General features: G+C 44.2%; 1 protein-coding gene across 2 annotated transcripts in view; it reads right to left on the minus strand.

Annotated features, from left to right (window-relative positions):
- The window catches only part of FLI1 (Fli-1 proto-oncogene, ETS transcription factor), an 86,917-nt gene extending 76,664 nt beyond the window's left edge, over window positions 1-10,253 (minus strand). For both annotated transcript variants that reach the window (XM_071768852.1, XM_071768850.1), the window contains exons 1-2: window positions 9,821-10,253; window positions 7,734-7,815 (exon numbers count right to left, since the gene is read on the minus strand). In XM_071768852.1, the coding sequence (XP_071624953.1) occupies window positions 7,734-7,772 (39 nt within the window). In that variant the 5' untranslated portion in view covers window positions 7,773-7,815; window positions 9,821-10,253. The remainder of the gene's footprint in view (window positions 1-7,733; window positions 7,816-9,820) is intronic.
- Window positions 10,254-10,779: the final 526 nt, after the last annotated feature.

Raw genomic sequence — 10,779 nt, forward strand, 5'->3', positions numbered from 1 at the left:
TATGTATATATCTCTCCATACTTCACACCATGGTGTTTTATAAATGTTCAGGACGTTATATAAAACATCTTATTCATCCTGTCCTCTGAAAAGGTATTCACAACAATTCCCATCACTGTTTGCCCGCATCTCTACTTGCAGAAGGCCAGGGTCTATTCTGCTCCAGACTTTTCTAGAGGCAAAATCTCCACCAACTTCAATGAATGTTTAAAAATTCCAGGTCTGAGGTTCCTCCTCTGGCACCGACTCGGTTGCAGAATGAAAAACTCAACGTGTTTTGTTTATTTTCTAAACCCACATTCTTACAAGCAAAAAGCCCAAACTTACAGCCCTGCGATTTCATCCCCAGAAACGAATTCCGATTCGAAACGAAACCAATTGGGCAAACCCTCAGCTTTTCAGCATCGGTGATTTAAAAAAAACAAAAAACAAACAAACAAAAAAAAACCAGGAACCAGTAGTTTTCCAGCTCCACAACTGAAGGATTGGGTCCTTCCAACCTTTCGGTCTACAGGAACAGCCCATGGGATTTGGGAACTCAAAGCCGGAAAGTTATTCCCTGGTAATCGCTACAAAGTAAAACATAATATCTTAAAAGTGGTGTGGAGAAGATGCAGTAGCTTTGAAGCTGTAAGCAGTGTCCTGGCCAGTTTTATTTGAGCTCCATGTCTCAATAAAACAGCCCCTTCCCTCCTTCATTGTGCAATTATTGTAAAGCTATGGCACAAAAAAAACCCCCAAAAAACTGAAGGCAAAAAAAACACAACAAAACCCCAGACTGCAGCGCACTAGCTCCAAACGTCTGGCCCCTCGCTTGAGGCCATAATTAATTTGAGATTTATTTTTATTGGAGAACCCAGTCTCGTCTGACCTTAGCCAAACAAGACTTCAGCTAGACCCTTGATGCGCTTGAATGGAACAGAATATTTCTCTCTAACTTCTCTTCAGGCGTCCGTGCCTGCTTTGAATTTGTTGCCTCAGACTTCATCTATTTGGAGATTTGCAGGAAAGATTTAAAGTGTTTTTCCTCCCTTAGCATTCTCTTTTTCTTTCTCTCTTGCCCCCCTTTCCACCCACACCTCGCTTTCGAGGCACAGGGGTGGGAGAGCACAGGAAAGGCTGGAATACAAAATTCTCTGGATCCAGCGTATTGAGGGGGGAAGTTTTTCGGTAAATTGGGCAGGAATGGAGCCATTAGGAGGTCTCGGAGTCGGGGAGGGGGGCTGGCTGCTTGAATGCTGCTGTGTAAAAACGGGAATCACTCTAAAACCTCTGTCCCTTCTGCCCCAGAGCCCGGTGTCCTTCACAAAGGTCCGACACGAGACATTTCCAGGAGAAACAAAAAGTTTCTCACTCCATCTCCACCTACATTCAAACTGTATCTTGAAGGTAAAAGGGGTGGGGAAGAAGGAAAAAGTTCCAACCCTTCCCCAGGCGGTGGTGGGGTAAAAAGTCAGGATGCGCAGGACACGAGGAAGATGGGAGGGTTTTTTCCTACTTCAAGCAGAGCAGTAGGTGAAACAAAAACTAAACCATTAAGCACCGAGGTGTCATAAAGCGTTGAGGAGAGACTTGAAGTCTAACGCCTTAGCAGCGTTTCTGCCCCAAGAAATGAGCGTGAAAACAGAGAATATTCTGTGTCTAGGTAGGTGAAGCATCACCAAGTGTGCGAGTGACAGAAGAGTTCACGGCAGCTTCAGCCCCCCCTGCCCCTGCACACAAAGCTACTGCAGCTCCCACCTTCTCTGGAGGTGTCTGCTCCTTCCATCCCGAGCCCGGGAGGAAAAAACTCAAATTCTATGGGACGGCAGGAATTGGGAAAAAGGGGGGAAGGGGGAAAAAGGGGGAAAGGAGGGAAAAGAGGAAAAGAGGAAAAGAGGAAAAGAGGAAAAGAGGAAAAGAGGAAAAGAGGAAAAGAGGAAAAGAGGAAAAGAGGGAAAGAGGGAAAGAGGGAAAGAGGGAAAGAGGGAAAGAGGGAAAGAGGGAAAGAGGGAAAGAGGGAAAGAGGGAAAGAGGGAAAGAGGGAAAGAGGGAAAGAGGGAAAGAGAGGGAAAGAGAGGGAAAAGAGGGAAAAGAGGGAAAAGAGGGAAAAGAGGGAAAAGAGGGAAAAGAGGGAAAAGAGGGAAAAGAGGGAAAAGAGGGAAAAGAGGGAAAAGAGGGAAAAGAGGGAAAAGAGGGAAAAGAGGGAAAAGAGGGAAAAGAGGGAAAGAGGGAAAAGAGGGAAAAGAGGGAAAAGAGGAAAAAGAGGAAAAAGAGGAAAAAGAGGAAAAAGAGGAAAAAGAGGAAAAAGAGGAAAAAGAGGAAAAAGAGGAAAAAGAGGAAAAAGAGGAAAAAGAGGAAAAAGAGGAAAAAGAGGAAAAAGAGGAAAAAGAGGAAAAGAGGAAAAAATCATCACAACACAAGCCCCAAATTGCTTCAGAAACGGGTAACGAGCTAGAGGATGCTCTCAGTAGAAACAACACGACCTGAACTTGGGGAAAAAACAGTCCTTGAAGCCTCTGAATTGCCGTTTCCTCCAGGCTGAGGCTCCCCAGCTCTTCTGAAGAGCGCGGAGCAGTTTGCCTGCCCCGCAGAGCCAGGCTCCCAGCATCCCCGCATCCCTGCGCACCTGTGGGATCACCCGCCCACAGAACCCCCGGCACCGCCTTCCCCTCGGGTCGAGGCATCTGGCGCCATCACCGGTGCGAGATTTCTGTTGTAAAAAACCCAAACAAACCAACAAACATGAAATAGCGGGATATTCTTTCTTTTCAACCTGTCCCCGAGCAGCCTCTGGCTGCTACCGTGCAGCTGGAAATACGGATGTTTCCGTATTTGTTTACGTATTGCCCTCTCCAAAGAAAATCTCACTGGTTTATCCTTATTAAAAATAAAAATAATAATAATATAGAAGCCTAAAAACCTGTCTCCTTATTGGTTCTGCAAACTTTCCAGGCAGAATGAAAGAAAGAACAAACCAAATATTGTTTCCAGCCCCACAGACTATTTCGCCTCCATGAATATGCTTCTTTGTACGGTACCACAAATGTTAGGACTGCATGAAATCCATTTTTGAAGCAAGAAGCTTGCACCCTGGCTCCTCTCTGGGAGGGTCCATCTCTTTCCCGGGTCAAACTCCGGGCTGGAGATCATTTTCTGCACAGGGGGAGCACTCTGCAGCTTTCCGAGTGCTCCCAAAAAAACCCCGGGGGTCGGAACGCGATCTGCAGGGGTCCAACCCGAGCTGCTTCTTAGGGACTCCCCAAAAGTCTTGTCCAAGACAAGAGGGCACAAGAGGTCTCAAGTTGTGCCAGGGGAGGTTTAGGTTGGACATTAGAAAGAATTTCTTTCTGGAGAGGGTGCTCAGGCATTGGAATGGGCTGCCCAGGGAAGGGGTGGATTCTCCATCCCTGGAGATATTTCAAAAGAGCCTGGATGTGGCACTCAGTGCCATGGGCTGGGAACCACGGGGGGAGTGGATCAAGGGTTGGATTTGATGAGCTCTGAGGTCCCTTCCAACCCAGCCCATTCTGTGATTCTATGAAATAGTAAAAAAAAATTTATATCTTCTCCTCGGGCGCGGCAGAGGGAATGTGGGGTGAGCCCAGGATCCTGTGTGATGGGAAGCATCTCCACCCTCTCCTTTGACTACTTCACGGGCGAAGGGACTTTCCCGGCCAGTCCTGCCTCTCCTGGTACCTGGAGAAGGAGGGGCTGCAGAAAAAGGAAGATTCCCCCGGTCCCCAGCGTGCTCTGCAGGGCCCCGAGAGCTTCAGGCGCTGGGGCAGGGCAGGAGCTGGGGAACTGAAAGCAGAAGCCGTGACTTAGTGCGAGGCACAAGACACAAGAGGAGATCAACCCCTGGGTGTTGCCGAGGGGTGACTACAGCCCCCGGATTATTCATGTGCTGCCCTTACCCGGGCATCACAAACTGGCAGTGCAGGAGGGGAGGGAGGGAGGGCTGCTGTGGCCCCGAGTAACTTGTAGCAATGGTAATAATTAAAGAAAAAAAAAAAAAAAAAAAAAAATCAGTATTCAGAGGTCATGTTGCTTTGCTTATAACCCTAATTCTTTCCACATCACCACAGTCAGGATTCCTGTGCTGTCTTTTAAAATTTAATTTCCCAATTATATTACATGTTTCATTCTCTAAAGTCAAACACTCGTGTTTAGATGAGATTAGCACCCTCTGATGTCCTGCAAAGTATTAAGTCCTTGCAGATCAGTAACTCTCATAACAGTATAAAGAACAGAAATATTTTATCAGTTTGTAGAATAAACGAGTAAACATCAAAAAGTTTTATCATATTTATGATTTCTTACCACTCTATGGCTTTAAGGCCCATATAAGATTGTCTGAGAGGAATGGGCAGTCAGTCCTGCCATGGATCTTCTAGCAGTGCTCTGGGTACAGAGCCACAGGTCCTCTGTGGCTGTGATGTCAATCAAGGTTACAACACCAAGAAGCTGAACTTTGCTGGTAGGACTCAACCTAAACCATTCTTAAACCATTTTCAAATTAAAATTGTCCTGCTTCCTTCAGCTACACCTTTTGCATTTTGAAATATTTTTTTTTTTAATTTCTGCACACACCTTCAGCTACCTTCCTTTTGCATTTTGAAAGCCATGGCAAGAAAACCAGCATGACCTGGAGGTGGCTACAAGCTATTTTGTAGCCCAGGGCTAGGACAGGGTATTTGTCCCTCCCATGGGACACCCCTCCAGCAGCCCCCTCGGGGTTACAATATATAGACACAAGGCATTTTTCTGTTCAAGACACAGAGCAAACATAAAACTTACATGATGCATTTGCTGAAGAGGATTTGTAGAAGACACTGATCCTAATCTTGCTTTTTCTGCTGTGTAACAAGGGTACTGTAGGCAGCATCAGCTGAGGTCCCACAAAAGCAATAAATAAAACACTTCTCCCTCCACATGACAAGCCAATAAAATTCTCAGGAAAGGGGATGACATAAGAGAAAATAATCATTAGAGAAAGACCTGGGAAGAGAGAGGAACTGGAACTAAAAATTCCTGCTTTTCAAATGTCTCATTTCTTGGGAGGTTCCCAGAGATCAGTAAGGGGAAGCAGGAAAGGGAAAACAGGTGCTGTCTAAACCTGCAGGTGCTGTCTAAACCTTGCCTGTTCCTGCAGGCACCTTCATCCACACTTTGAGGATAGAGAAATAGAGGAACAGGGAGCTGAAGTGTGTTGCTTAGGAGCACCAAGGCCCATCCAGGCAGAGCTTGGCTTTGTATTCCCTTTTCCCAACTATCTGCCTAGTTTATCCCCCCTCTTCTACAAATAAACCAGTTGCCTTCTGGATGTCTCTGTTGGTCCTGGGTGTCTCTGAATCAGTGGAAACTCTCACTGAACTCAGAGGGGGCAGAGATTGCCCTGACCTCCCTGTTTAAGACTCTGATCCTCCTGAATTTAAGGATGCTCCTTCTTTTAAGAACAAACTCACTGATTGTGAGTTTCACTGAGCTACCCAAATACTGCTTTGCACCACTGCCACTGAGCTGCCCAGCTGAAAACTCTTAGGAGTCAATGGGGGATCTTTCTTTTGTCTTCAGAGGACCCTTAATCAGCCCTAAGAGGCTTGTGATAAAATCCTTCTGGAGTTTTTTAAGCAAAAAATGAACAAGTAATTTTCCCAGTGACACTGGTGTGAATGAAGCTTTACAGATAAAATACCAAGGTCCTTGCCCAAAATAGTGGCAGTCAATGAATAAGGGTTGTGCTAAAAGGCATCACAGAACTAGAGTTATCCTTCCACTGCTGAAATCCTAGATGTAAGTCCAGCCTGAGGAGTTTTTCCTGCTGGATAAAACACATTCTTATGTGAAGACAACTTTGCCCAAGCACTTTGCCTGCAGGATTGTACTTAATGAGAAGGCTATCCTGACACAGTTGTGGACAGACTCTCTCAATCCTCCTGGAATGTTAAATTATTTAGGCCTGGATCTTGGTTCCACTTAATTCAAAAGGAATTTTGCTGCTAACAGGAGCAGCAGCTGGATCTAGCCTCACAATAAAAGGCAATGATACCCCAATATAGGATGTCAAAGGCCTTCATCTCTTCATTGTAAACAGAAGACATCTCAGAGCATTTCCCACAGCCCTCCTAACAAGTTTCTGTATTTGAGCTCTGACTTTGCTTTCGTGAGACTTGAATTTCAGTTGTTTTCTACAGTTTCTCTTCTTCCAGAATCCAGCCCAGAGCTATATGAATTTAATAAAGAAAATTAAATCACCCCCGTTCCCTGAAAGACTGAGCTGTAAATGTGATTTGGGGGTGTATCAACTGAGTGTGGAGTTTTGACCATTCCTGGATAGATTTACTCTGGAAACCTGGTGCAGAGAGCTGCACAAGTTCACCCAATGCCACATGACCAGGGTGTCCTCCTACCAACCTTGCATTTCCAACACTGATGTTCCCAACAAATCACCCCCAAAATGAGTCAGAGCCTAAGGATTACACACAGAATTAATTCAGTGAAATCATTTCCAACAATATGCATTTACATGAAAATCACAACTGGTGCACGGATCATTGACTGGGGGTGGTGAGATGGGGAAAGAGACAAAATTCATATAATAAATTATTCATCACAAATTATCCACCCAGCTCTAGTTAACACCCTTCTGGGTTTCTTTAGCCTGAGAGAGAAGTGGCTTGTGTTTTAGATTTTCCTTAAGTGCTGTTGCATGCAGGGTTTGCCTTAAACGTGTAACCCAGATGTCCCAGGCTTGGTTTATTTACATTCTTGAGAACTGTTGTGGAAAAAACCCTATATGATGTCAAATATAATACATTATTCAATTGAGTTATAAGGGGACAAGGCTGTGCCAAGCCTTCACTGGTATTTGTTTGAATCTTATGAAAAAGAAAGAGGTAGAAGTGGCCCATTAAACACATTCTAAGACATCCCCCCCCCCCTTTTTTTTTTTAACTTAAAGAAAGCCATACAAACAATTATTTAGAGAGCAGATCTAGTGGTATCTGTCATCAGCCATTATCAGTAAAACCAACTGAAGGCAGTTTGCCTCCTAAATTGCATGACAGCATTGCTCAAGGAAAATCAAAAGTAACCCTGTGAGAAAAAACCCAGTATTATATAGCACTGCCTGGTGTGACAATCCATTTCTTCAGCAACTGAAGGAGATGTTTTGGTTTAACTCATTAGATATTTTTTCCCTTCTCAATCCATTTTGAAATGTACGTTTCAAGAAACCATAACTGCACATATCATCTTGCATATTGAACTCAGTAGCTGGTGCAGCAGGGCAGTCAAGGGCTATTAAATGGAATTTAGCTCTGGTTGGAGGCCGAAGGGTATCGAGGAAATCAGAAAATTAGGAGCCAATTTTAGAAACCCCTGTGATATGGCATTGGCAGCACACCACCACTATCATGTGAGTTTCAGTGCAACAAACCACTGCTAAAATGTCATTCAGGACACCCTCACTGTAACACCAGCTACAGTATAACCCACCAAACCACACAGCACTGCAATGCCAGGACAACACCACCTGAACGTATTGTTGCTCCCTCTTTGACTCCACTCTGCCAAATGATAACTGGGATAGGCAAGACTCCAGCCTCTCTCCCCCCAAAGGCAGAGGGAGGTTGTTTTTGTCCTGCTAAATTCAGTGAGAATTAGATTTTTTCTACTAACACAAATTCTTGTTAATTTGGGAGGATTGTAATTTTTGACATTACCTGTTTAAAGATGCTGTCATGTCTTACCTTGACGTAAGACGAAGTGTCAGGTACAGTCTGAAACATCCTTACTTGCTTGATAGATATGTTTAAAGGTCCTAAAATCGACCTGAAATTTAAAAAAATAAATAAAATAAAGTCAAACCATATCAATATGTATACAGAAACATAAAGAAACAAAGAATAGTTTAGAAAGTAAGACTAGCAATAGTATTCAGAGAGAACTGATCACATAGTCCAGTGGACCCTTTAAAGGACACAGAAACACTTCCACCACAGTAATTAAAACTCAGGTAAGAGGTAGGACTTCATAAAACAGGGGTTTATTTCTGTGCTTTAACTACAGTTTGGGTTTGCTTTTGGATTCCCTTCTCCCCCCAGGAACAGAGCCTTCTTCACTTCTGACCAGAGCAGAGGGAGACGTTTGACATATGATTAACTGAATTTCTTAGCCAACAATTAAAAGCCAGCTGAAATACTCATGTTTTCATGTCGAGACTAGTTAACCCTATTGACTTGTAGCCAAGGGTTTCACTTGGCTAAATGAAGGGCAGTTGCGTTTCCTGACTCATTGAAACCATTCCGAGCCATTAGCCTGCCGGCCTCTATTGATTTAAAGAACCTTTCCCACTAATAATAATTAAATAAGTTTTTAAAAAGCGAGCGGAAGTACCACTCCGAATAGCAATAAACCCCCCCGGGGTTGTCAGCCTCACCCCTCTGTTTCGGACACTGCTGTTACCCAGTCAGAAAAGTTTTGTCTGTGTTTTTCTAGACTTCTAAAACCCGATGATCTCCTGATGAACAGGTTTATTGGTTTTTGGTAGCTTGCGTCGTTTTTTGCCTCCAGTTTATCACAACAGAGATTAACAACGATCATGAAAAATGTATTAATGTGTAGAAAAAGAAATCTGCAGTCACTAAAATATCCAACAAGTGGGTTTTTTCCCCGCTCTTCTCCCGATCTTTAGGACTCTTGGAAGGCGCTAGAAAGCAATTAACTTATTGTAATTAGTGCATCGTTAAGAAGCCAAAACACATCCCCACCCCCTAAGCATGCAGCTCCTAAATGCTGCTGTTCTGACGGTCCCGTTTTCCCAGGCTGGGAAAAGTCAGAAATTTACCCAGAACTTACTACAGAGAATTCGAAATCCTACAGAAAAAGAAATATTCATTAGGAGTTGGGCACGAGTGGTCAATACTCCTGTTTGTTTGGTTTTTGGTGTGGGTGTGTGGGGTTTTTTTCCTCTTCAGAAAAAGCTGCGGGGTCCTAAATTTGCGGCTTTGCTCAGATCCAATGCAACCAAGACATCGCTGCTTAATCAAGAGATATCTTTCGTTTGGATTAAAGAAGAAACCCGCGCCGATGGGGCAGCTTTCTGCTCCCTCCTCCTACACCCCTCCGGTGCAAGCCCCTTCCTCAACCTCCCCAAAACTCCGAGCTGCCACGGCAACACCTCCGTGCCCCCAGCGCCGCTGCCTTGCTTTGAAACATCTGCTGATTATAAAAGAGAAAGAAAAAAATAGAGAAAGAAAACAGAAAACTCCCCAGCCCAACAACTCTGGAAAAAGGAAAGTCTGCTATCTGCACGTAACACCCCCACCCCCCTTTTATTGATTTTTAAAGCATTTATTACGCGGCCAGCTGGCACAGAAGGGCAACCGATTATAAAATCGACAATGTGTTTCTGATAAGTACAATTCTTTTTTTCCTGTCGTCCTCCCTCTACACTTTCCAGTTTCGTTTTGCTTCAGAACTCGCAACGGCGGGTGGAGGTGGACAGAGTTGAGGGAAAAGGTAATTTTGCCTGGCCAGGAAATTTTCTAGGGTCAAGGATTCACATCTCAGTTTCCCCTGCTCCCCTCTTTACCCCTGATGAGCGCTCCCCCTCGCAGCCTCGCTTACCTCTCCTCTTATAATTAGGCGTCTTCATATAAATAAATAAAATATAAATAAATACATCTGCATATTTGAAGCCGGTCTTAAGAAGTCTGCTGTGGATTATTTATAGATCGTATTGCCCTGCCAGTATCAGCCCCAATAAAAGGGCCTCTGAAACTACTTTTAGATTCGCTTCTTGCTTATTCTTATTGCTATTAATCAAAGGACTCACCTTTTATACCCTTTCCCCTCAACCAGTGGCAGAGCAGTTTGTAACGATCCAGGTTGAGACCAAAAATCAAACTCCCCACCGGTTCTGGATTACTACCCTGCCGCTGCAGTTTTGCAAAGAGCAGAAGATTAAACTTGTTCGATCCAAAGCAGCGCTGAAGTTAAAATTCCCAACCCATCCAGACAGACTGCATCAACCAGGCATTTCCTCAGGGGGCTTCTGTACTGCTCGCAGCTCCGGGACGTGCTTTCCTTTCCCTCTCTTCTGTGCCCTCTACTTTTCATTTGATTTCCGTTTTCCCCCCTTATCAATATTTCAGCTGTTCCCTCAGATTAATCATGGCTATGTGACAGCTTCGCCCAGAGAGCCCGCCTGGCGCTACTCGCAACTTAAAGGGAAAAAAAAAAAAAACAACAACTAAAACCCAAAAAGGAAAAAGAAAAAAAAGTTCACAACTTTCTTAAAAAAAATATTGCTGAGGAGTCAAGCCGAAAGGAGACGCTGAGTGGAGCTCAAGTGCTACTTTAAATCCTCTTTTTAAATAAGGAAGTTTCAAATATCCGTTTTTAAATCATCGGTCCTTACTTTGAGCCTTTTTTCCTGACTGTTACCTTGAAAATGGTTAACCCGTTTCCCCCTGAAGCAGGGCTGAAAACATTACAGGCGACGCTGCAGATGCACAGGGCTGGAAAAGCTAAACGAAGGAGTCTCGGAACTATTTTCTTTCTGGATCAAGAATTCAAGCTGAAACCTCCGGACCCTTTCAGCTCTTTAATAATAACCCATCAAATAGTAATGCGTGTAGGAAGGGAAACACATCTTCAATTCAGGGATATTTCAGCCCCCCCCCAAACGGAGTCACATTTCTCGGGCACACTGTCATCTCAGATAATATTTTGCACTAACTTGGGGAAGAAACTTCAGGGATTTTAGTCCGACATAAATTTAATTGTAACCTC

The sequence above is a fragment of the Heliangelus exortis genome, chromosome 26 (genome assembly GCF_036169615.1).
Source record: "Heliangelus exortis chromosome 26, bHelExo1.hap1, whole genome shotgun sequence".
Classification (NCBI taxonomy): domain Eukaryota; kingdom Metazoa; phylum Chordata; class Aves; order Apodiformes; family Trochilidae; genus Heliangelus; species Heliangelus exortis.